The sequence below is a fragment of the Rhinolophus hipposideros genome (genome assembly GCF_964194185.1).
Source record: "Rhinolophus hipposideros genome assembly, chromosome: X".
In the NCBI taxonomy this organism is placed as follows: domain Eukaryota; kingdom Metazoa; phylum Chordata; class Mammalia; order Chiroptera; family Rhinolophidae; genus Rhinolophus; species Rhinolophus hipposideros.
Window position 1 is genome coordinate 78,846,304 of NC_138046.1, and position 26,383 is coordinate 78,872,686.

At 36.7% G+C, this 26,383-nt stretch overlaps 1 protein-coding gene across 21 annotated transcripts in view; it reads left to right on the forward strand.

Moving 5' to 3' along the window:
* The first annotated feature begins 2,546 nt into the window (after window positions 1–2,546).
* Window positions 2,547–26,383, forward strand: part of ATRX (ATRX chromatin remodeler) — a 255,985-nt gene continuing 232,148 nt past the window's right edge. For 11 of the 21 annotated variants that reach the window (XM_081043759.1, XM_081043779.1, XM_081043781.1 and 8 more), the window contains exon 1: window positions 2,571–2,809. Coding sequence is in view for 6 of the 21 variants with exons in the window: in XM_081043761.1 (XP_080899887.1) it covers window positions 2,790–2,809 (20 nt within the window). In the remaining 15 variants the exon portion in view is untranslated. Of the gene's footprint in view, window positions 2,810–26,383 lie in introns of all 21 variants that reach the window. The other 10 variants (XM_081043762.1, XM_081043777.1, XM_081043760.1 and 7 more) reach the window with 6 other exon arrangements.

Below are 26,383 nucleotides of genomic sequence, written 5' to 3' on the forward strand. Positions count from 1 at the left end.
TTTGTAGATTTTAGTGTACAAGTCCTTTACCTTTTCGGTTAAATTTATTCCTAAGTATTTTATCCTTTTTGATGCTACAGTAAGTGGGTTTGTTGTCTTAATTTCCTTCTCAGTTTGGTCATTGTTAGTGCATAGAAACACAAGTGGTTTTTGAAAAAAATTTATATTAAGGAACTATATCATATTCTGTTGTATGGATAGTATAATTTATTTGACCAATACCCTACTGAGGAATATCTATGTCATTTCCAAAGCTTTGGTGTGACAAACAATGCTGCGGAAAATAGTCTTGTGGACATCTTATTTTTCTCATGTCACGTGTATGTGTTGGGTAAACTTCTAGAAGTTAAATTTCTGGGTTAAGGATATATACATTTAAATGTTTAATTGATATTTCCATACCATTATGATTTTGAGATAGTCAGATTTTGTGATAGTGTTTATTAACAATTATGAAAGCATCTATTGTCTCACCCAACTAGCTCTCTTAAAGGTAATTTACCTAGTCTTTCTTTCAAAGCAAAGAAGCAAATTCACAAATTACATACTTATGTTCAAGAGTCCAAGAAATGGTTCTATGTTGATTTCTGTCACATTTTGATGAAAAATGTGAAAGAGATATTTACCAGTGAATTTTTTTCTAAAATACAACTGAAGGAAACTCATTGACAATCATCTATTGAAAATAATACACCCATATCTGTAAAAATTTGTTAGTCATCCTTTAATAGCATTGAACTTCTCTTTCTTACAATTGATGAATGTATAATGAATTATTGTATATTTTTAAAATTCTATGATTATAATTTTGTTACTGTTTCTCTATTTGTGGAATTCATCATTTAAAGCTACTTAGTGTTAAGAAGTCCTGTCAACAACAGCTAGTTTAAAAGTTGTGTGATATCTTGTAATGAAGTGGATGTCTTTTCAAATTAATTGCATTTACCAGGGAGGAAAATATAACTTCTCTAAATTTTACGTTTAAGTAATATTTAATGCGTGGAAGACAGAAGAAAATCCATATACCAGATAAAGTAGTCTGGTTTCTACAGTTGGCAATTGTACCTGAATATTTGCAAGATAACTTGAAATGTGTAGAAGCTTCTTTTGATCAAAACATTGCCTGAGTCTATCAGCTCATTAAAAAGTATTTGGTTCAAAAAAGGCCCATCATTTGCTATTCCAGTAGAAAGCAGCGGTTTTGTCACCTAAACACAACGGGAGCTCCTGCCAATTTGAAGAAAAGCAAATAGAATGAACTAAAACATGTATGGCAGAATAGACTTAGAAATAAAATTTGAAATGATTCGATTTTAGAGAACTGATTTGTAATTTGCAGAGATTACCAATGGGCAAATTATAGAACACGAAAGTAGAGATCATCTAGCTAACCCTCTGTAATGAGTAAATAGAACTGGATGGGTTGGTGTAATGCAGGGACTCAGCTCCCGCTCCCCGCACAAGAATGCGGCATATGGTGAGGCCAAAAAGGAACATCAACGGAGCCATAGATAGGGGAGTTCATATCACTATATTCTCGATGGCGGCTGGTCGTGACACAAAAGCAAACATCTGCCAGTACCCCAACAAGGGGTCTTCCTGCACCCGGCTCACTGGAGGCCTAGGAGACACAGGAAGTAGGATCAACATGATACGCAATGTAATCTGCTTGCTAACTGCACTTGCTAGTCGCTATCCACCAGCCGCTTCTCTGACAACCAACCAAAACCCCTAGCATAGCCACGGCAGTTATATTAGTGGCCAATGGCTAACCGGCAACAGCTGATGGCCACCGAGCCACAGCAGATGGCCATCTGATCACAGCTGATGGCCATCCAATAACCAAGCCAGCACCTTTCCATGTGAGGCTGAGAGCCTGGAAACTGCTCTCTGGGACTCTGTGTCCACAGTGCATGTGTGTTCCAAGTGGCAGTTTTGAGTTTATTCAATACTGAAAGAATTGTATGCAGATCTTAAGTTGGTCTTATGTCATGTATATAAGTATATATGGCATGCCGAATATTGTATATAAAACATCTAGGAAAGCAAAGCACTTGATGGTAACCTGGAACATGGGAAAGAAAATATGTAGGATCTCCGTATAGATTTGTGGTTAAGAGTGTGCGTCTGGTCTGAATCTCGGCTCCACTACTGTGGGACTTTATGTCTTAGTTTCCTCATCTGGAAAATGTCGGTAACCAGCATCTGTTTATCTCAAAGGGTATAAGGATTACATGAGATAATCCAGATAAAGATTAGTATAGTGCTAGGCATATAGTAAACTCTCAATAAATGTAAGTTGCTGTTATTGTTTTGTCAGTATGTCAAGAAAAGAGGATGGAACAAAAAACATTTTCAGAATAAAGTCAAAATAGTCACTAGCACTTTCATGTCAATGGGACTAATTGTACCCCCTACGAAAAGGTGGAGGATCAAATGACGTAGACCGCCTTAGCAACAGGCCCTCAAAAAAGGTGAATTTCCGTAGCCAATAAGAATCTGCGCTGCGGAGGCGGTAGCCAATGGATGACGAAAAGAGGAAGAGGGAGGACGCGCCAATTCTCCTGCCTGAGCCTCGGCCCAACAAAATGGCGGCGGTGGCAGTGTCGCTTTGTTTCCGCGGCTCCTGCGGCTGTGGCAGTGGTAGCGGCCTTTGAGCTGTGGGGAGGATCCAGTACCAGCTATAGTGACGACTAAGAGTGCAGTTCATTTCTATCGTAACCAGGCGCTGTGGAGCGCAGAGTGGCGCCCTACGGTCGCTGAAGTCCACAAGGCGTTGAAGCGAAAACATGACTGCTGAGCCCATGAGGTAAAACGCAATCCCGTCTCACGGGTCCTAGCGGTCTGGGCCTACGCGCCTTCTGAGTCGGGTGTTTGAGAAAGCGTTGGCTTGGTGGTTCAAGCCTGTCTGTTGTTTAGCGGAAGAGACATCGTTTTCTCCTTGAGAAGGGTTTCGGGGTTTCGGCGGTAGGTTCCAGCAGAGAGTGGGGGTGGTGGTGGCGGTGGCGGTGGCGGGGGGTGGGGGGGCGCGGCCTGGCGTGTCGGGCGGTTACTCCAACCTCCCCTAACTGGTGAAGCTTAGTTGGCTTCCTGTGTGTATTCTTTGCCTTTGGCATTGAGACCCCCAAAGTCAGAGGCGGTTTTTGGTGTCCCGGTCATTCTTCCTAATTTTTGGGCCTAGAAACTGGGGAAGAAGCGGGTGGGAGGGTGGGAAGGAGAGGGTGGGGTGGGAAGAGGGGGAGGGGCGGGCGGGCGGGAGGATGTGAGATCCTGGGACGACTTAGTGGCTTTTAGACTGCTGGAGACGGGAAGTACCCCATCCTTGTGGATTTTTTTTTCCTACAGCCCCTGGTGACAAGCCCGTTTTTGGGGGTGAACGGTGGCTCTTACCAGTTGTTTACATCCCTTTTCTAATCTAGATTCTGAAGGGTATCCTTGGATTTACCTCTAGTCCAGGGAATGCTAACACAGGGTTTTGCTTCCAGAGGTCCCTAGTATACTACTTTTTGTGAAGTCCAGATTGAATAGGTGGTAAGGCAGATCTCAAATGTTTCTCCACTTTCTGGGGAGATTTCGAGCAAAAGTAATTAGACCCTATTTTTGTTTACTTATTCCATTATGGATGAGGAGCAGGTTAACGTGGGTTGATGGGAAGTAAAATTTATTGCAAGGGAAGCTGTGCCTCACAGGCTGCCTCTTACCAATCAAGCACGTTTATTAGGTTGAGGCTGTTTTTCTCTTGCCTTCTGATTTGCCTCTTGATAGCGTCTAAAAATTCGGGTAGTTAAATATGAAATGTATACCACTTTTACACAGGTGGCTGCCTTGCTTTTCAGGTAGTTTGACATTTGACTTTTCATCCCATGTGAATTAAGTAGTTTTTCTACTCTGAGATGTATCCTTGTCGGGTAGAGACAAAATAAAGACAATTGCAGGGAGCATGGATCAGGACTGCATTCATAGTTGGCAAAATGTGCCTTTAATTATTAGGATGGTATACGTTTTCAGGGCACTCTAGCCAGCATGTAGAATTTGGGAATGAGACTGTGATACTATGCCTATTTTTCTACATTAACAAGAAGTAGATAGGTGTTTTCTTTTTCTTGAGGGAAAAAAAATACACTTAGTTCTTAGATTATAGATCCTTAGTTGTGGCCTTGGTTTCTGAATTTGTGTTAATTGGCTCAACTACAAGAAACTTTTATTTATGGGGTATAGGGCATATAGAGGTACCCAGTACAACTTGCTGGCTGATTATTGCCAAGTGCTCATGTTCCTCTACATGAAGGGGGTACCTTACAGTTAAATATGCCCTCTAGCATTTACTACACCACACAAAGTCTGCATTTAAAACTATAGGATTTTCTGAACGGATTTTTTCCCTTTCTTTAGGGTGAACAAATTAGCTACAAATTAACTACAAATTAACGACTTGAATATAATTATGTTACGCCATGGTTAGTTTTCCTTATGGGTGTTGAGTTTTTGTAGATCTTGGTGGTAAGAGTGATATTACTACAGTTGAGTGCTTATTGTTGACCTTTACCTGTATAATCTTGATTAATTCTCAGAACAACCCTATGGCGTAGGTACTTGGTACCTACATTTTACAGATGAGGAAGAAACTGAGGCACAGAGAGATCAAAGAACTTGATCAAAAGTTATACAGCTTGTAATTGGTGGAGCTGCAGTTGAACCCAGTCTTGACTCCAGAGCTTATGTTCTTAACCACAGGGCAGTAATGCCTCCTTGAGCTGCTAGATCTAACGTGATTATGACCACTTTAATTTAGCCCAACTGTTAACAATGGAAGAAGTTAATGCTAGCTATTGTTGTAGATCTTTGATTTTGAAGCTGTTTACAATATTTTGCCTCTTATGGTCAGATGAGATAGAGAGATAACTAAAACATTTAATTCCAGAAGAGTCTTTATGTGAAAAACTCCTTGTAAAGAACCACATATATAAATGCAGAAAATTAATTTTGAAAAGTGTGATGCTCTCTGATTATTTACTCTGAAAGAGCATCAAGTGGGTATTCAGAAGAACTGTCTCAGGCTGAACTGTCATTCATCTCAAGTCATAATCATAGTTAAAGGATAATCTAGCAGGTAAATGCTTGAGTGAGTTGAACCCACAATACTGAATCACTCTTGATTCTCTTCTGATGTGAGACAGAAATAATATGAACAGTTCTATGCATTATCATTAATTGTATGCTACACAGTCGTTCCCATTTTTTTCTTTATCAGCTCTTCTGTAGAGTACTTCATTAGTTCTGATTTTCATTTGTGTTTATAAAAAAGATTTTTTTTCTATGATTCTATGGTGAAAAAGTAGCCAGAAAGCAAGAAAGAGGAAAATAAACTGACCTGACTAAATCATACGTTGAAAAATCAGTGGCTCAGTCTTTAAAGGTTTTGTTATTATTTTTAAAAGTATTTTTTTTTGGTTAATTGTTTTATTTTAAATACGATTGGCTTGTTTCTTCAAATTTTTGGTAATATGAAAGACCAGCTTCTGATTGACAGTTGAACTTTAATTTATTTTCACATAAAGATCATGGAAATTTGATAGGATTTGTCTTTTTAATCCTTACGGCAACTGATTACTTGAAAAGCCAACAGCAATATTACTTGTTATTCGTCTTAAATTTAGGAAGGCAGAAGTTGTCTAAATTGAGAGATGTTGGGAAAATGTCTTAGAAAGTCACTGTTAGGGTAGTAGTTCACAATCAGTTACATAATAACCTAATTGTTGAACAATGTCATCTATGAAATACTTGTATTCCCACTATGTGGAAAGCATTAAGACAGGCCTGTGGAGGGGGGAGTGGATGCAAATTTTATAAAGGGTTTTCAAAGCATTTAAGTACCAGCTGTTTGGTTATATTATTGGTTGGGCTTAAAAGAAAGACATTCCTGGTTTTAATTTTGATCAGGCCAGTTCTCATTATTGGCTACCCTTTGTGGAGTTGTCCATGAACTTTCAGTTATATATTGTATTTTTAGAGATAAGAAAAATACAATATACTAAAAGGAATTTCTGTATAGATACAGGTGTGTGAAATAATTTTTGCCGTAAAAAATTGTGTGTATTTATGTGCCTATTTCACTTTTGAAGTATGAATAAATTTGTTGGATTGGGTGTTAGGATACAGGTAATTCTTGGGTTTATATGAAGTCCTTTCCCCAAGATCTTGAATGTCCTCTTGGACGTTGGCAGAAGCTGTTCAAATGATTTAAGCCACTGGAAAATGATGCATAGATCTTCCTTTAGGAGTGTTGGATATAGCAGGGCAGTAAAAGGAGTGTTTAAGAAGGATCTCTCTGTACCTATATCCTAATGCGTGTCTTATGATTGGCTTGATAGCTGATATGCAAGGTATTTAACCTCCATCTGTAAAATGGGAGTAAGTTTAATGTTGATAAAGCCTACAGTTGTTCTAGAGGAGGTAATATGGTTATAGCAGTGGTTATTAGTAGACAATAAACTCTTTGGGATCTTTGCTAACTTTTAAGTGTTTTGAGAGCTTAAGAAGTCCTCGTACTAACAGTTTGAGAACTACTGGTGTAGAGGAATGAACACTGAACTCTGAGCCAGATCAGGTTTTCTAGTTGTAGCCCTGTTGCTTAACTGATTGTTATGACCTTGGACAAATCACTTATCCTTTCTAGACCTTTGCTTTGTCATTTGCAAAACGAACTTGTACTAGATGTTACATAAAGTTATTTAAAAATATAATCCTGTTTATGTGAGTGTCAATCATTTTTTCTTTTTTTTTAGTTTTATTTGCCTTTTGGGGGTAGGGAGAAGTATTGATGAGGTGAAGTTTCTTTTCTTTGTTCACTGTATGCATATCTTTTTTTGCCTTAAAACTTACATGACTAGGATACAGGTGTTTTGTTGCTAATATAACCTGTCACAGTATGTATACATGCTTGTGCAAACACTTACTAGAAAAAGAAAACTTTTTTGCTGGGAAGTTAATAATTATTGTTGCTCAGGATATGTTTTGTTTTGGAAGATGACTATATCCGGTTGTATTATATTTCTGCCCTTATATGATTGGAGATGATACTTCTGAAAAGACCTGTATTAGTTCTAGCCAATCGTGCTTTATGCCCCGGGAAAAGGTTCTGTGAATTTTACCCCGTCGCTACTGTTTTCAGATGCTGTCTCTGAGACTTTGTCTCTCAGTTTTGGCTTGAAGTAGCCACTTTTGGTATCTGTAGTCCAGCTTTCTTGTTAACTGTTCCACAACATAATTGTTTAAAAAATCATTGGTATAGCAGTGATGTTCGTGTATATATATCCTATGCTCCATATTTTGGAAGAATGCTTTATTAGTTGATCAAATGCATGAGTATCAATTAGGGGCCAGGCACTGTGCCAGGGTATGCAAAAGGTAAGAAGACACAATTCTTGCCTCCTTAGGGCATTCTTTTTTTTATTATTATTTTATTTTTTCTTTTATTTTATTTTTACATCCCTCACACCGTGAACCCCCTCCCCCCATCCACCACCACCCCGACCTCACACCGAGCCATCACATTATACACATAAAATTATAGTTGGCATTCATTAATGTCCAGCCTCTGGTGTACAATGCCATGACCAGGCATCCACAGCATCCTTAGGGCATTCTTAATGCAGTGAGGGAGTCAGTTAGTAAATAAGCAGTTACAAAGCAGTGCAAAAAAGGAGGTATATTGATTGTGCTAGGGATCAGAAATGAAGGAAAGCCTAATTTAGGGGATATCTAGGAAAGCTTTGCAGAGGAGATGGTATCTGAATTGGATCTTGAAGATGAGGTAGCATTAAGGGTTGGCTATGAAAAAGGGCAGTCCAGGCAGAGGGATTGGTATGGCTAAAGATTAATTTTATTTTCCGTGTAGCAGAGAAAATAAGACATATACACAGTTTTGAAGCAGGATATAAAGTGATAAATGCTGCATTAGATAAAAACTAAGTTGCTGTGGGAGGGAATTCAGAGTAGGAAGACATTTCTAATGGGGCCCATGGAAAGCTTTATGGAGAGATAGCATTTGAATCTGGCCCTTGGGTGATGAGTACAATTTTGACAAAGAAGACTGGGGGAGGATTCCAGATGTGAGGAGAGGACTATTCATCTTGAGCAAAGGACTGTTGTATATATTAGGGTTTTCTATTTGGAACAAGGTCAACTTAGAATTTTTAACTCAACTCCTGAACAAATACTGGATAACCATTGTGCAATTCCTGTGTTTTTTTCCAGCTTTATTGAGATGTAATTGAGATACAACTTTGTGTAAGTTTAAGGTATACAATATGATGATTTGATATATGTGTACATTTAAAAATGATTAACATTACAAAGATTCTCGTAAGTTCTTCACCCAGATTCAGCAAATGGTTAATAGTTCACAACATGTAGTCATTCTGTCATTCTCTCTCTTGTTTTTATGAATTATTTGAGAGTAAATTGTAGACACGATGCTCCTTTATCCCCAGATACTTCAGTATGTATTTCCCCAAAATAGGAATATTCTCTTATATCACTTTAGTATGGTTAGCAAAATTAGAAATTAATATTGATACAGTACTATTTCTAATCTACAGACCTTCACATTTTGCCAATTTCTTTATAATGTCCTTTATGGTGAAAGACAAAAATTCCTTTTTTGCGTGTGTGTTGTTTTTTTTTGTTTTGTTTTGTGTTTTTTTGTGTGTCTAGTATCCAATTCTGGAACACTCATTGTATTTCATTGTCATTTCTCTTTAATCTTCTTTATTTTTTTTTTTATTTTTTTTATTTTTTATTTTTTTTTCTGTTGTCTTTTTTTTTTATTTATTTGTTTCAGGTGTACAAGACAAGGTAATACTTAGACGTTCATCATTTATATCCCTCACACTGTGAACCTGCCTCCCCCCATCCACTATCCCTCCGACCTCACACTGAACCATCACATTATGTATATAAAATTATAGTTGGCATTCATTAATGTTTAGCTTCTGGTGTACAATGCCATGATCAGGTATCCACAGTTTCCCTGAGGTGGTCTCCCAAATAGGACGCATGTCCATCGGATACCCAACAAAATCTTTACAACATTATTGAATACCTTCCCCAAATTAATTTTCAAAAAAACCCTGAGGCCATCTTGTGGTTACCAGCTGCTTCCAAATCCCTTCACCTTTCCCCTTATCCCCAACCCCCCCCCACACCCATCTAACAACTCTCGGTTTTTTCTTTGTGTCCCCAAAACTGTTTCTGATTAGTTCATTCACATAGACTTTTCTTTAGATTCCATATATAAGTGAGATCATATGGTACTTGTCTTTCTCTTTCTGACTTATTTCACTTAACATAATGTTCTCTAGATCCATCCATGTTGCTGCAAATGATAAGATTTCTTTCTTCTTTATGGCTGCGTAATACTCCATTGTATAAATGTACCACAGCTTCTTAATCCAGTCATCTACCGATGGGCATTTCGGTTGTTTCCATATCTTGGCTATTGTGTAAAGTGCTGCAATAAACATAGGAGTGCATACAGATTTTTGAATTGGAGTTTTGGATTTCTCCGGGTAGATGCCTAGGAGTGGAATTACTGGATCATAGGGTAGTTCCATTTTCAGATTCCTGAGATACCTCCATACTGTTTTCCATAGTGGCTGCACTAATCTGCAATCCCACCAACAGTGCACTAGCGTTCCCTTTTCTCCACATCCACGCCAGCATTTGTTTGTTGTCTTTAATCTTCTTTAATCTGAAGCAGATCAACTTGCTATTTTTACCCTTCCATTTTTTGAAGAACACAGACCAGTTAATTTGGGTTTGTATGATGTTTCCTTGTGATTTATTATGTATTTTGCTAGAACTACTATGAAGTGATGTGTCTTTCTAAGCACATTTTATCAGCAGGCACAGAGGCACATGGTATCTTTGCTTTCACTATTTTAAAAATGCTTTTACTTTTAATACCAAGATTATTAATGAGCTCATTCTCTATATTTAGTTTAGAGATTTGAAGCTAGGCCTGGTTACTTGTTGTAGAGTTGGGGAGAACTTGCCCCCCTTTCATTTTTCTTGCCTTTTACCTTTCCACCTTCCTCAGATACCCCCAAAATTCAAAACCAAAACACACTGTTTATGAATTTTCATTGTGTATTCTGAGCACATACTAAAAAGAGAACTAAGAGTGAATGTTTCATATTAAAGTGACTGGACCTGTTACTTTCTAAGTATATGAAATAATACATTTCTTACAAAGGCTGACTATAGTGCATTCAACACAGCTTACTGACTATCTCAGTTTAGAGACAAGAAAAAATATTTGAGGGTACTAAATGACTTTAGTTTTTTTTAATGCTCAACAATTTACCACTCTTATGGAATTCCTGAGCAGACATTATTTTCATTTTAATAAACATTTATTATTCTTCTGTACAGGGCAATTTGTTATTTTCCACATGGGAAAAACAGATGAAACCCGACCAGTTTCTTCTTTTGAGGAGCTTATACTCCAGTAGAGAGTACTCTGAGTTTTAAATAAGAACTACTATAAGCAGAATGTGTTGCTTATTATGAGAGAACTGAAGTGAAACAAAACTTAGTGGGATAAGAGGGAGGAGAAAGAGAATCAACTTACTTTTAGTAAGAAGTGTAGTAAGATAAGATTGGAAAGTCATGTGTGAATTATCTTGCAGAGAGCTTTGAATGCTATGCTTAGAAGTTTGTACTTTATCCATATTTATAAACATGGGAAGCCTTTGGATATTCTGAGCATGGCGGTGACAGATGTGAGTCTATACTCAGTAATGCCAGTTATTAGAAATAGTGAGAAGATAGAACAGCCCTTTCGACATGTCCTTTAGACAAGGAATATATTTAGGAGAATATATAGGTATATACCTCCAACTCTCACCTTCCAAAAAAAAAAAAAGAATCATGCTAAGTACCAACAGAGTGTTACAGACTTAATTATGTTACAATAATTTATCAGTTTACTAATTGAATCAGGGAGAATGAACTTGGGTAAAAGATAGTATTTCAAGGCAGGTAAAGATGAGTTTTGGGAACACCTTCCTCTATCCTTCCACATTCCAAATATAGCATTTAAATATTTAAATAACTTGTATTCCTGCTATTTCGGATGGGAGCTAGGGTTCCCTGCCTGACTTGAAGAGTTCTGGAAACAGGTACCATTTTCTACCTCTAAAATATAAACTCCCTAAAATTGTAGGTTTTTTTGTTTGTTTGTTTTGTGCAGAGAAAGGGAACCTTAGTTCTCCCCAGAAACCTTTTTCTTATAACTCCTCACAACAGGAATATGATTTTTTTTGCTTTGCTGTCTTGATCTTGCCACAGTTCTTTGCCTCTTGTCTCCATTTGAAGACTTCCTTTGGGTGGAGGTAGTGAGTGATGTATCGTTAAAATTAACTATATTTAGCAAAGCAAAAAAATCTGTGCCAAATAAAATGAAACATTTCTTGAAATTCCCAGTAATTTGGCCCACATGAACATGATAACATTTATTGCAATTAAAAGTTTTTGTTTTGAGTAATATATAGAGAACATTTTAGAATAGTAAGATGAAATGCAGATTTTATTCAAATATTGTTGCTTTGGGCCGGCCCGGTGGCTCAGGCGGTTAGAGCTCCATGCTCCTAACTCCGAAGGCTGCCGGTTCGATTCCCACATGGGCCAGTGGGCTCTCAACACACACACACACACACACACACACACACACACACAAAGGCAATAAAAAATGTAAAAAAAAAAAAACAAAAAAACGTTTTAAAAAAATATATTGTTGCTTTATTACTCAAATTTATAATTTCTTACCTACATTAGAACACTTATATCTTTGTATTTAAAACAGTTAACTGGAATTTGGTCAGTCCTCTTGTTTCTTAAATGCTTTGGAAAACTTGACATTTTCAGACAAATTCTGATTAGTTTTTGTTTTCTCAGATAAGTACTGTTGGTACTGAGCCTAATAAACGCGACCATCCCTTGCGGGAGTCGCTGGCAACCTTGTGGTTGAGAGCCTGCGCTCCAACCAACTGAGCCATTTGGCCACCCGGGAGCTCAGCGGCAGCTCATTGACTTCATTCTAGTGGCGGAGGGCGCAGCTCGCTGGCCCATGTGGGAATCGAACCGGCAGCTCCATTGCCCAGAGCTCACGCTCTAACCAACTGAGCCCTCCTTTCCTGTTTTTATAAATTGTGGTGAAATACACAAAATTTATCATTTTAACCACTTTAAAGTGTACAATTCAGTGGCATTAAGCACATTAAATATATTCACAATGTTGAACACCCATCATCACTATCTAATTCTGGAACATGCCCTTCACTCCTGTACCATTTTAAGAAAATCTGTGTCTCCCAATGCTCCTTCCCCTATCCACTTGAAAACACTAATGCGCTTTCTAGCTCAGTGGGTTTGCCTTTTCTGGAAGTTTCATATAAATGGAATTATACAATACGTGGCCCTTTGTGTCTGGCTTCTTTAACTTACCTTAATGTTTTTTACATTAAATTTATAAGGGTGACATTGGTTAGTAAAATTAGATAGGTTTCAAGTGTACAATTCTATAATACATCATCTATATATCACATTGTGTGTTTACCTTCCAGAGTCAGTTCTCCTTCCATCACCATATATTTGACCCCCTTTTCCCACTTCTACCACCCCTTCTCCCCACTTACCCTCTGGTAACCAAGCTGTTGTCTGAGTCTATGAGTTTTTGTTTCTTTGTTTGTCTGGTTTGTGTGTTGCTTTCAGTTATATATCCCACATATGAGTGAAGTCATATGGTTCTCGACTTTTTCTGACTTATTTCGCTTAGCATAATAATTTCAAGAACCATCCATGTTGTTGCAAATGGCATTATTTCATCTTGTTATAGCCTACTTATATTCCATTGTGTACGTACCACATCTTGAAGGACCCTTTGGTTGTTTCTATGTCTTGGCCACCATAAATAATGCTGCAGTGAACATCAGGGTACATATATCTTTATGGATAAATGTTTTCAGATTTTATTGGGTAGATACCCAGAAGGATTGCTGGGTCATATGGTAATTCTATTCTTAATTTTTTGAGGGACCTCCATACTGTTTTCCATAGCAGCTTTACCGATTTACATTCTTACCAGCAGTACATGAGGGTTTCTTTTTTTCCACAGCCTCTCCAGCACTTGTTATTATTTGTCTTATTGATGATAGCCATTCTAACTGGTATGAGGTGATTTCTTATTGTGGTTTTGATTTGCATTTCCCTAATAGCTAGTGAAGGTGAACATTTTTTCATATACCTTTTGGCTGTTGGTATGTCTTCTTGGGAGAAGTGTCTGTTCAGGTTCTTCCGGTTTTTTAATTGGATTGATTGTTTTGTTGTTGTTGAGTTGTATGAGTTCTTTATATACTTTGGATATCAGCCTCTTATCTGATGAATTGTTTGCAAGTATCTTCTCCTCCTCGGTTGGTTGCCTCTGTGTTATGTTGATGGTTTCTTTTGCTGTGCAGAAGCTTTTTAGTTTGATTATAGTCCCATTCATTTATTTTAGCTTTTCCCTTGACTTTGGGGTCAAATTCATAAAATCCTCTTTGAACTCAAGGTCCATAAGTTTAGTACTTATGCTTTCTTCTATGCAGTTTATTTTTTCAGGTCTTATGTTTAGGTCTACGATCCATTTTGAGTTAATTTTGGTACATGGTGACAGATAGCAGTTTAACTTTATTCTTTTGCATGTCGCTTTCCAATATTGCCAGCACCATTTATTGAAGAGGCTTTCTTTTTCTCCATTGTATGTTTCTAACTGCTTTGTCAAAAATTATCTGTCCATATTTATGTGGGTTTATTTCTGGGTTCTCAGAAATAAACTTATTCCATTGGTCTGTGTGTCTCTTATTCCATTGGTCTGTGTGTCTGTTTTTCTGCCAATACTGTGGTGTTTTGATTATTGTTTCTGTGTAGTACAAGCTGAAGTAAGGGAGTATACCTCCAGCCTTGTTCTTTTTTCTTAGGATTGCTTTGGCTATTCGGGGTCTTTTGTGATTCCGTAGAAATTTGATGATTGTTTGTTCTAGTTCTTTAAAAAAATGCCATTGGGATTTTGATGGGGATTGGATTAAGTCTGTATATTGCTTTGGGTGATATTGCCATTTTAATTATGCTGATTTTTCCAATCCATGAACACAGAATATCTTTCCATTTCTCTGTCTTCAATTTCTTTTAAGAATGTCTTAACAGTTTTCGGTGTATAGGCCCTTCACATCCTTTGTTCAGTTTACTGCTAGGTATTTTATTCTTTTTGTTGCAATTGCAAAAGGAATTGTTTTTTAATTTCTTTTTCTGAAATTTCATTGTTAGTATATAGGAATTCAATGGATTTTTGTACATTTATTTTATAGCCAACAAATTTACTGTATTCTTTTATGGTTTCTAATTGCTTTTTGGTGGAGTCTTTAGTGTTTTCTATATAAAGAATCATGTCATCTGCAAACTGTAACAGTTTAACTTCTTCATTCCCAGTTTGGATGCTTTCTATTTCTTACTCTTGCCTGATTGCTCTGGCGAGGACTTCCAACACTATGTTGAAAAGCATAGGTGATAGGGGACAGCCCTGTCTTGTTCCTGAACATAGAGCAAAAGCCTTCAGTTTTTCACCATTAAATATGATTATTTGCTGAGGTTTTGTCATATGTGGTCTTTGTTATGTTATTTTCCTTCCAAACCCATTTTATTAAGTGTTTTAATCATAAATGGATGTTGTATGGTGTCAGATGCTTTTTCTGCATCTATTGATACGATCATATGATTTTTATCCTTTGTTTTGTTAATGTGGTGTATCACATTGATGGATTTGCATATGTTGAACCATCCTTGTGCCCCTGGGATAGACCCCACTTGATCGTGATGTCCTCGTATAATCTTTATAATGTATTTGATTTGCTAGAATTTTGTTTAGGATTTTTACATATATGTTCATCAGAGACATTGGTCTATAGTTTTCTTTTTTTGTGTTATCCTTACTAGGTTTTGGTATTAGGGTAATGTTGGCCTCATAAAATTTGGATGACTGATTCAATTTTGTAACTGGTGATCTGTTTTTTTAGCTTTTCCAGTTTTTCATAGTTCAGCCTAGGAAGGCTATATGTTTCTAAGAACTTGTCCATTCTAGGTTATTGAATTTGGTGGCATATAGTCCTTCATAGTATTCTTGGATGTTCCTTTGAATTTCTGTGGTATCCATTGTAACATTTCTTTCATTTTTGTTTTATTTGCATCTTTTCTCTATTTATCTTAGTGAGTGTAGCCATTGTCTTTCAGTTGAATTAATCTTTTTTTTTTTAAGATTTTATTGGGGAACAGTGTGTACTTTTTTCCAACTCAAGTTGTTGTCCTTTCAGCCTTAGTTGTGGAGAGCGCAGCTCAGCTCCAGGTCCAGTTGCCGTTGCTAGATGCAGGGGGCAAGGCCACCATCCCTTGCGGGAGTCGAAACCGGCAACCTTGTGGTTGAGAGCACGCGCTCCAACCAACTGAGCCATCCTGGAGCTCAGCAGCAGCTCAGCTCAAGGTGCCATGTTCAATTTTAGTTGCAGGGGGCGCTGCCCACCATCCCTTGTGGGACTTGAGGAATCGAACTGGCAACCTTGTGGTTGAGAGCCCACGCTCCAACCAACTGAGCCATCTGGGAGGCAGCTCAGCTCAAGGTGCCGTGTTCAATCTTAGTTGCAGGGGGCGCTGCCCACCATCCATTGCTCCCCTGTGGGACTCGAGGAATTGAACTGGCAACCTTGTGGTTGAGAGCTCACTGGCCCATGTGGGAATCGAACCGGCAGCCTTCTGAGTTAGGAGCACGGAGCTCTAACCGCTTGAGCCACCGGGCCAGCCTGTATTAATCTTTTCAAAGAACCAGGTCCTAGTTGCATTAATTTTTTCTGTTTTTGTTCTCTATTTCATTTAGTTCTGCTTTGATTTTTTATTATTTCCTTCCTTTTGCTGACTTTAGATTTCATTTGTTCTTTTTCTGGTTCTTTAAGATGTAGTGTTAGGTTCTTTATTTGGTAATTTTCTTGTTTCTTGGGATAGGCCTATAATGATATAAATTTCCCTCTTATTAGTGTTTTTGCTACATCCCAATAATTTTGATATGATGTATTTTCATTCTCATTTGTTTCTATGTATCTTTTGATCTCTCCTTTTAGTTCTACTTTGACCCAGTCATTCTTCAATAGCATGTTGTTCCAGTATTTAAATATGTTATCTCATTGTTCTCTGGTCTCCATAGTTTTCAACTGTTAATCTTAGTGAGTATTCCTTATGGTTGCCACTTGTCTTGCTGATTTTGAGATTTTCTTTGGCTTTTGACAGTTTAATTATATTTTGTCTCAATGTGGATCTCTGTTTATCTTACTTAGAGTTCATTGTGCTTCTGAGATGCACGTATTTCATGAAATTTGGGAAGCTTCAGGCTATTACTTCTTCAGATATTCTTTCTGCTCCTTTTTCTCTGTCCTCACTTTCGGCTCCTCATATGTATAGGTATGCTTGATGGTGTGTTACAGGTCTCTGATGCTCTGTTCATTTTTTGTCATTCTTTTTTCTTTCTGTTCCTCATACTGGATAATCTCAGTGGGGCTATTCTTAAGTTCACTGATTATTTCTTTGCCTTGTTCAAATCTTTTTTTGAACCTCTATAGTGAAATTTTCATTTCTGTTATTTCACTTTTAAGACACAAAATTTTGTTATGTTTCTTTTCATAATTGCTTTTTCTGGATATTCTTACCTTAGTAAGACATTCTGGTTTCCTTCAGTTTTTGTCCATGGTTTCCTTTAACTCTTTGAGAGTATTTAAGACAGTTGATTTAAAGTCCTATCCCCGAATTCCAATGTCTGGGCTTCTTCAGGGACAGGTCTGTTAATCTCCCCCACCCTGTAAATAGGTCATACTTTTATGTTTCTTTGCATGCTTGTGACTTTTTGTTGAAAATGGACATTTTGAATATAGTCATGTGCCGCATAATGACATTTCAGCCAACAACAGACTGCATATATGATGGTGGGCTCATCAGACCCTCAAGAAAATTCACAGTGAAGCGTTTAGCAGAATCGTTTTCAGTCTGTAGCAAAGTCCTTAAAAAGTTTGAAAACATGAACCCCAGTACTGAAATGTTTTCATTATAGAGAGAGCAGTGTTCATGGTGTGTTACCTGCTTACAAGTAAATCTATGATGAAAAAAAGAAACAAACTAAGCAAACCACCTTGGAGGTATTTCTGAATAGAATGATATCACCTCAAAAAGAGCCTCAGGCAGATCCTTTAGGAAGTCTTCAGGAGATCCACAGGAGATACAGGAGATGATAGTTGCATGCATGTTACTCCACTTAACGATCTTCCAGTGGGACAAGATGTGGAGGTGAAAGACAGTGATATTGACGGTCCTGACCCTATCCTAGGCTGATGTGTGTGTTTATGTCTTAGTTTTTAACAAAACTTTCAAGATTAAAAAAAAAATAGAAAAAACCTTACAGAATAAGGATATCAGGAAAGAAAATACTTTTGTACCACTGTACAATGTGTTTGTGTTTTAAGCTAAGTGTTATTACAAAAGAATTGAACACTTGAAAAAAATTGAAAAGTTCATAAAGTAAAAGATATACTAAGCTAAGGTTAATTTATTGAAGAAAGAAAAATATACATTTAGTGTAGCCTAAGTGCACAGTGTTTATAAAGTCTACAGTGTACAGTCATGCTCTAGGCCTTCACGTTCACTCACCACTTACTCACTGACTCACCCAGAGCAACTTCTAGTCCTACAAACTTCATTCATGGTAAGTGTCCTACACAGGTGTACCATTTTTTTTTAACTTTTATACTGTATTTTAGTGTATCTTTCCTATTTTTAGATGTGTTTAGATACACAGATACTTACCATTGTGTTACATTTGCTTACAGTATTCAGTACGGAAACATGCTTTCCAGGTTTGTAGCCTAGGAGCAATAGGCTATACCATATAGTCGTGGTGTGTAATAGGCTCTACTCTCTAGGTATGTATAAGTGCAGTCTGTGGCATTTGCATAATGACAAATTCGCCTAGTGATGAATTTCTCAGAACGTATCCCAGTTGTCAGGTGAGGCATGACTGCATTTAATGTAGTACCCCTGGAAAACATTCTTCCTCCTCCCTAGGGTTTGTTGTTTCTGCTTGTTGTGAGTTGTAATTTTTGCTTAATGAGCTTTTCTAACCTATTTTCATAAATACTATATTCTTTGTCATGTGAGAGCACCGAAGTGTTTGTTTTGGTAGCTTATTGGTCAGTTAGAGGTTTTGCAGAGTTTTCTTTAAATGCCTGGAAGCAAAAAAAAAAAAAAAATCTGTCAATTTTTGCAGACTGGCTAAGTTTTGGTGGTACCTCTCAGTGTTTGGCCTGTTTATTTACTTCCTGATTGCGTGGGGGTTAAAGGTCAGCCAGACGTGAAAGCTTATGGCTTTCTCATGTCTTTTCTGAGCATGTGTCCAGCCCAAAGCATATGGGTGGCTTTGCAAATTCGCTGGTATGCGCAGGAGCTTTTTAGAGCCGTTACTTCCTCATGTATCTCTTTCTCCAGCTTCTTCCTTACTAGGCTTTTCCATCAGTCTAGTGCCTGAACCACTTGTTATCCCTTGCCCTAGGTAGCTGTGGATAGTTTGTGGATATTTGCCTTTAAATGCTTTGGACAAACCCCGCTCATCTCAGAAACTTGTTTGTCCTGAGAAAGTTCTGAGGTGGGTGAAAGAAAGACAAAACCGTGACGCAGTTCATCAGATAACAACCAAGCAGGTGAAAACACACAACCACAGTTCTTTAAGAATAAAGTCCATATTACTCTTATTGGCATCTGTAAGTTGCACTAGGAATGTGGGCCACTGTCTTCATGGCTGCCACCTAGCCAGGGAGTGGGACATGGTAGGTGCATAAGTTAAAACACCACAGTGCTCTCCTATCGAATTTCAGCAGCTTTTTCTCTTTTAAGTGTTCCTGTGGTGGTGGTGGTGGTGGTGGTGGTGAAGTTTTTGATTAGATTCTAGAGTTTCAAAAAGTTGCTTCTGACAATTTAATTGAGGGACAGAATTTTGGAGTTACCGGCTCTACCACTGTGTCATTCCTGGTGTGTTTGTTTTAATCTCTATGCCAGTGCTACATTTTTATAATAACTAGCTTTTATGAAGTCTTGATGTCTCCTAGGGCATGAATAGCCACATTGTTCATTGTTCTTGAACGCGTGCTATTCCATATTCTGTATTCCTTTTTATGTTCCTAAATTCTTTGATAAATGTTTTATTCTATTTTGATAAATGCTTTGAAGGCCTAATGTGAGCCAAGCATTGTTTTAGATAAAGGTTTATCAACTTTGACATTATAGACATTTTGGTCCAGATAATTCTTAGTTTTGGGAAGCTGTGTATACAGTATATCCCTGGCCTCTACCTAGCAGATACCAGTAGCATCCTTCTTCCGAGTTGTGACAACCAAAAATATTTTGGTTTAAAGACGTCAGGTGGTCCCTGTGGGTGATGGGAGTGTGGGGATGGCACAATTCTCCCATTTGAGAACCACTATTCTAAATGGTAAGGATTCGCAGCTACTTAATAATGAGCTAAGTGGAGGAGTAAATGGCTGAAATACACTGTGATGGAGTTAAGTACAATTACGGAGAAATGAACCGAGAAATATGGAAGAAGAACAAAAAATTGCCTTGGAGAAATTGCCTTGGTCTTGAGGCAAATTGGTAGAGTGGATGTTCTAGGTGGTGGAAAGGGCATGTCTATAGCCTTGGTAGAAGGGACATTGTGTGCCTGGAGAACACTGAGACATTGTGATTGGAGAGGATATGGGATAGAGATGGGAAAAAGGAATGTAGTTGGGGTCAGATTTGAAAAGACTTTTTATGCTATGCTGTTTCATTGTTTGCCTTTTCATTTTAAAAAATCAGTAAATACTTTAAGTCTTTAGAGTGATATCAACTTTTTTTGAAGAACAATAATGATACAGTGAAATGATAAAAGACACGGTGAATATTAAACTCAAGAAGAGAACTTTAGCCTATAAAGTAGAAAAATGAACGGGGGGCGCGAAGATTTATAGAATACTAAAACTAGATATCAGCGATTGCCCTTAAATCACCTTTCTTTGTAAACTTTTTTCATACTATGTTTGTCAAAAAAAGTCTTACATATTATCAACACTGATGACGATACTTGGTATTTAAAGCAGGAGTGAAGTAGGCAAATGTACAAAGTTTGTTTTTTATATTATCAGAGTGATACATTTTAAACTGTTACCTTCTTTCTTGGATTGGACATGTAGTCAGAATAACTGAAACTGGACTCTTATAATAGTTCTGTGTCCTGAGAAAAAGAAGATAATTGAAGAAGAGTTAAAATGCTACATACTTTTTGTAACTTTTATTTTGATATTATTTCAAACTTACAGAATAGTTGCAAGACTAGTAAAAGAACTATTTACCCTTTATCTAGAATCACCATTGTTAACTTTTTGTCCCAAATACTTTATCATTTGCGTTTAGTCTCATTATTTTCATTTTTGTTCCTGAACCATTTTAGAGTAAGTTGTAAGTATCATGCCCCTTTTTTCCTGAAAATTTCAGTATTTCCAAAGGACAAGGGTATTTTTTTACACAAGTACAGGGTAATTATCAAATTAAAAATTTAAATATATACAATACTCTTATCTAATCCAAAATCCATATTCAGAGTTTCCAATTGCCCTGACAACATTAGGAACAATGTTTATATTGTTTTAGTAATGTTTAATTTGGAAGTTTTTCTGCCTCTGATTGTCTTTCCTGACCATGACATCTTTGAAGAGTACAGGCCAATTATTTTTTTAGAATGTCTTTCAATTTGGATTTGTATGATGCTTCCTTATGATTAGGTTAATTAAGGTTATGGATTTTTGGCAAAATGAAACAGAAGTGATTGTGTGTTCTTTTTAGTGCATCTTAATAGGAGACACATGGTATCAGTTGGCCCCATTACTGGTGGTAATAATTTTGATGAATTGGTTAAAGTGGTATCTCCCAGATTTTCAAATAAAATTAATAATTTTTAACCAATGAATAATTTGTGGAGACTATAAATATCTTGTTCCTCAGTCTCTTACACACAAATTTTAACATTCATTTATTACTATGATTTTTTAAAAAAACTGGTGATTGTCTAACTTGAAGATTTATTAGTTGGTGTTTACAAAGATGTGTTTGAAGAAAAATATTTTTCTTCATAGTTATTTTTAATCCCCTTAATTGTACCGTAATTTACTCAACTATTCTCTTAGTGATTAAAGTTCTAATTTCATTTTTATAATGTGACCACTTCATGCCTGTAATGGTTTTTAAAGGATTATGTTTTAAATTTATATTCCTGAGGGAGGGATTAGTGAGCAAAGGTTATAAATGTTTATGTTTCTTTTGATCATTTACTAATTACTTTCTAAAATGTTTATACTTAATTATACTGTTAACATAATGTATGAGCATACCTATTTCACTATAACTTCATGGGGAATTGTTGCTATTTCAGTTATTGTATATAAAATGGTAACTTGCTATAAAGAGGTTAAAGTTAGTTTAACAGGGTTTACTAATTGCATAGCTTTTGAGAATTGTTTTGATTTTTTGTCCATATTCCCATATGACAAGATTTTTTAATGTGTTTGATATTTTAATAGAATGTTAAACTTGCATCATATTTGCTGGAGGTTCCCCCCGCCCCAGTTTATTTTCCTTTTTATTTATATTGCTATGGTCTTGAAAGTTAAATGTATTCAATACAAAATTAAATGGCAGGGGTTGGCTCAGTTGGTTAGAGCGTGGTGCTGATAGCACCAGGGTTGCCGGTTCGATCCCCTCATGGGCCACTGTGAACTGCACCCTCCTTGAAAATAAATAAATAAATAAATAAATAAACAAATAAAGTAATAACTTAAAAAATATTAAATGGTATTCAATGAAAATCAGAAGTGAAAGAACCATAAATGTTCGTTTAACATGTTCATAATTATGTCTAAGAATATACTGTTTATACTCTTTTGCTTTATCTTTAATAATTTGAGTAGATTTTTCTAACTTGTTTTATTGCTAGCATTGCATTTAAATTAGCTATTCTTTAAAACCCAGCTCTGAAAGTCTTTATGTAATTATGACATTGGAAGTGAGATTTTCATGGTTTTGAGTGTTATAATAGTATAGGTAGTATTTTGCCTTTTAACAAATGGCTAGGACCATATCCATAGCTACATTTATTTTAATTCCCATCTTTTTTTTACTGTATCTCTGTTTTTCAAGAAAATTGCCTGAGAATGGAATTTTTCCTGTATGTGTATACTATTCATATTTAATGATATCCTTGTAAGGAAACACGGGTGTGGTTCATTTTTTCTTAGTTTTGAGTAGTGTGGCCTACTTGTGATCCAATTTTAAGAGTGAGGAGTTCAAAACACTTCCTTTTATTCATAAGTTTGCTTTATTAAAGTTGTTAAAACTAACATTATGTTACGATAGATAAAAAATCTTTGCTATTTGTTGCATGTACATTTCTAAAAATGAGGAAACATGACAGGGGGAGTAAGTCTGTCCTTACTCTTGGACCAGATCTCTGTGAGAATTGCTGTGTCTTCTGCTGTTGACAGGATAAGTTAACAGAGTGGAATGATGAGCAAAGTAGGTTTATTACGTGATGTATCTCCCATTCAGTGATGATAGCTGGCTTGATTTCACCTTACACTTAAATAGTTGGTGAGGAAATGAAATAACTGAAATGTTGGGTAATATAAAGTAAGTCAAGGTATTTCCAGGCCATGGGACATAGTGTTATTTATAGAATGAAATATTGAAAAAGCACTGTACTAAGACCATGCTTTCTAGAACTGTTAATTCTGGATTTTCTAATAACCATAGGCCTCATTTTCCCCCCTTTTTATCTAGTCCAGTCCCTCATTTTAAAGTGATTTTAGCTCTAAAATTCTGTCCCTATGACTTGGTAGATTATATAACAATCCTGTGAGATACCTCGATAAAAAGAGGAAGGCAGTAGCATTTCAGAAATCCAATTTGGGATTGGGTCTCCTTAAATGAACTAGACTTTTCCTTTAGTGTGAGGATGGAATTAAAATGGTGGGATGTTGGGATCAATACATTGCAGAGCAAAAGGGAACTGCTAATTGGTTATTTCCAGGAGTGAATGTGCAGAAGGTTTACTTTTTTTTTTTTTTATAGATTTTATTGGAGAAGGGGGACAGGACTTTATTGGGGAACAGTGTGTGCTTCCAGGGCTTTGTCCAAGTCATGTTGTTGTCCTTTCAATCTTGGTTTTGGAGGTCGCAGCTCAGCTCCAGGTCCAGTTGCAGTTGCTAGTTGCAGGGGGCACAGCCCACCATCCATTGTGGGAGTCGAACTGGCAACCTTGTGGTTGAGAGCCTGCGCTCCAACCAACTGAGACATCCAGGAGGCAGCTCAGCTCAAGGTGCCTTGTTCAATCTTAGTTGCAGGGGGCGGAGCCCACCATCCCTTGTGGGAGTCGAAACTGGCAACCTTGTGGTTGAGAGCCCACTGGCCCATGTGGGAATCCAACCGCAGCCTTCGGAGTTAGGAGCACGGAGCTCTAACCACCTGAGCCACCGGGCCGGCCCCTCGTTTGACTTTTGCATCATGTTTCTGTATATTGGAGCTTGGATCTCCATTTATTACCTATGGTTTTATTATGATGAAAAATGTAAGATAAGTTAGAAATTGGCCACAGAACAGTTAACCTTCTATTAAATTCTTCAATTAGAGTTGGCAAAGTCCAGAAGCTTGGATTATAATTATGGAACTCATGTCAAGTCCTGGTAACTCTTAATATTTTCCTAAATGCAGACTATAATAGTAGTTCAAGGAATATTGAGGTACCCAGCAGATTTAGAACTAACTCCATAAAAACAAGGATCAGTTCCTTTCTGTAAGGTTATTGTTGTAGGATGAGCAAGAATCAGTTATACCTTTAATATAAAAAATTGAAACAGCTTATTTTTATCTGAAAAATAACAAATATCCTATAGAAATAAGTATAGAAAATAGTACAGAAGTAAGACAAAGAGTTTTAATCATTAGGCTTATTCAGCAAATACTTATTAAATGGCTGTTCTGCTAGTTACTAGGAGATGCAGTACTGAAGTAAATACTATTCTGTGGCCCTAGAGAGCTGTTCCTTCCTATTGTCATATGTATTTGTGGAACTTTTATATAATCGAGAATATGTTTAATTATAGCTATGGTTGGTTTGCTGTAAATTCAGAACATAGGGCTCAATTGTTTAAAGGCCCTATCCAGTTCAAATGTTACTAAGATTTTTATTTCCTGAGCACTTTAAGAATCTCTCCCTATTCTTTACTAACTACATTAAGAAGCAAACCTTTACTTTTTAAGTACTTTATAATTAAGATTTGGCTAATTTGGGAGTTAGCAGCTGGATTTAGATTCTGACTCTACAATTTATTTGCATTGTGATTTTGGGCAAGGTACCTAACCTTTACTGTACCTCAGTTTTCTCATCTGTAAAATGCAGATAATCATAGTAGCTATCTTATAGGGTAGTTCTGAGGATTAAAGGAGATAATGCATATTAAGCACTTAGAACACTGCTTGGCATATAATAGATATTTAGTAAATGTTAGCTTTGAATTTTATTTTTGTTATGTGTGTATATATTGCTGATAGCTGAATCTTCTGTAGGGCTAAGGTCAATCAGTGGACACATAAATGAGTGACTTGTGTGTATTTATGAAATGAGTTCACAAATAAGCATTAATCCATGTTTAATTGAATATAACCAGAAGTGTATGAGTTTAAACTCTAGATTTCCTTATCTACAACAAATTTGAGTGCTTACCATTTACAGGCCACTATTCTAGGATATAGGACACTGAACCAGGTATTAAAATAATGCACTATATAAGTTTTTATTATGGAAAATTACAAGGATATTCACAAGGAAGATAATAGAATCCTACAAATACGTATCACCAAGCTTCAACGATTATCTCTTAGTTAGTAGAATTTAATACATACCCCCCCAAATTCCCCCTCACTGGATCATTTTGAAACAAATTCCAGACATCATATTACTGCATTGAAATTTTTTCTTTTTTTCTTTCTTTCTTTTTTTTTTTTGCAACAAACTATACTATAGGATGTTTGCCTCAGATGAACTGTTTGCAAAAAGACAAGTTGTCCCCCCACCCCTTTGGTGCCAATTAAAAAACAAAACAAAAACAAAACAAAAAACAGGTTGCCTTCTCGATTACTTTTAAGTGATAATGTTTTAGGTATGTGGTGTCCATCATATTTTGTAATTTAGAAGCTATTATACTCACATTATTGAAGTATAAAAGTTTAAGCTTTTCATTATAAAAAATTTCAAACTTACAGCAAAGTTGAATTTTACATATACTCACCACCTGGATTCTACCTTTAACATTTTACTATTCTTGTTTTAGCACACATTTATCCATCTATATCCAACTCTGCGTTGATACAGTAATCCATCCTATTTTCTGACTCATTTCAAAGTAATTGGCAGAGATCAGTGTAATTGAAGTTCAATTTTTAAAGTTGCCTTTTCAGCTAGGTTGTATTGGATTTTTTGTTTTGTGTAAATTTCATTGTTGTGAATGACAGTTTATATGAAGTTTGGAGTTGTGACAACTACTTCAATGCTCATAATAGCCATGTAGTAAATGCTTATTGAGCAAACGAATTAGGTAAATTTATCAGTTTTTATCCTTACTTAATTTTTGAAGTTTTCCTTTACCTTTTATTATCAAACTTATTATATGAAGGGCAGAAGTATGCTTTTGCTCTGTGTAGAACAAAGTGAAGTATGAAGGCTAAATTCTAAACACTTTAGAATTAATGTAAACAGAAATAAGTTGAGAGTTTTAGAACATGTGTATTCTGTATTTATTATTTAATTGGGAAGTATTTCAGACAAGAATAAAGTAGAGTGGCTTCTGGTCAAGATGGTGGAGTAAGTAAATGCTGTGCTTCCCTCCTCTCACGACAACCTAAACATTACAACTAAGCTACAGAACAACTATCGTTGAGAATTGCCTGAAGTCTAGCTGAACAGAAGTCCTATAACTAAGAATATACAGAAGAAGCTACGCGGAGACTGGTAAGGGGGTGGAGATGTGGAATGGCTGGGTCACACACCCAAGTATGGCAATTAAAAATCAGAATAGATATCTCTGCTGTGGAAGTACCTCTTGAAGAATGAGGGCTCCCAGCCCCACACAAGTCTCCTCAGCCCAGGGTTCCAGTGCTGGGACGAGAAGTCCCAACAATG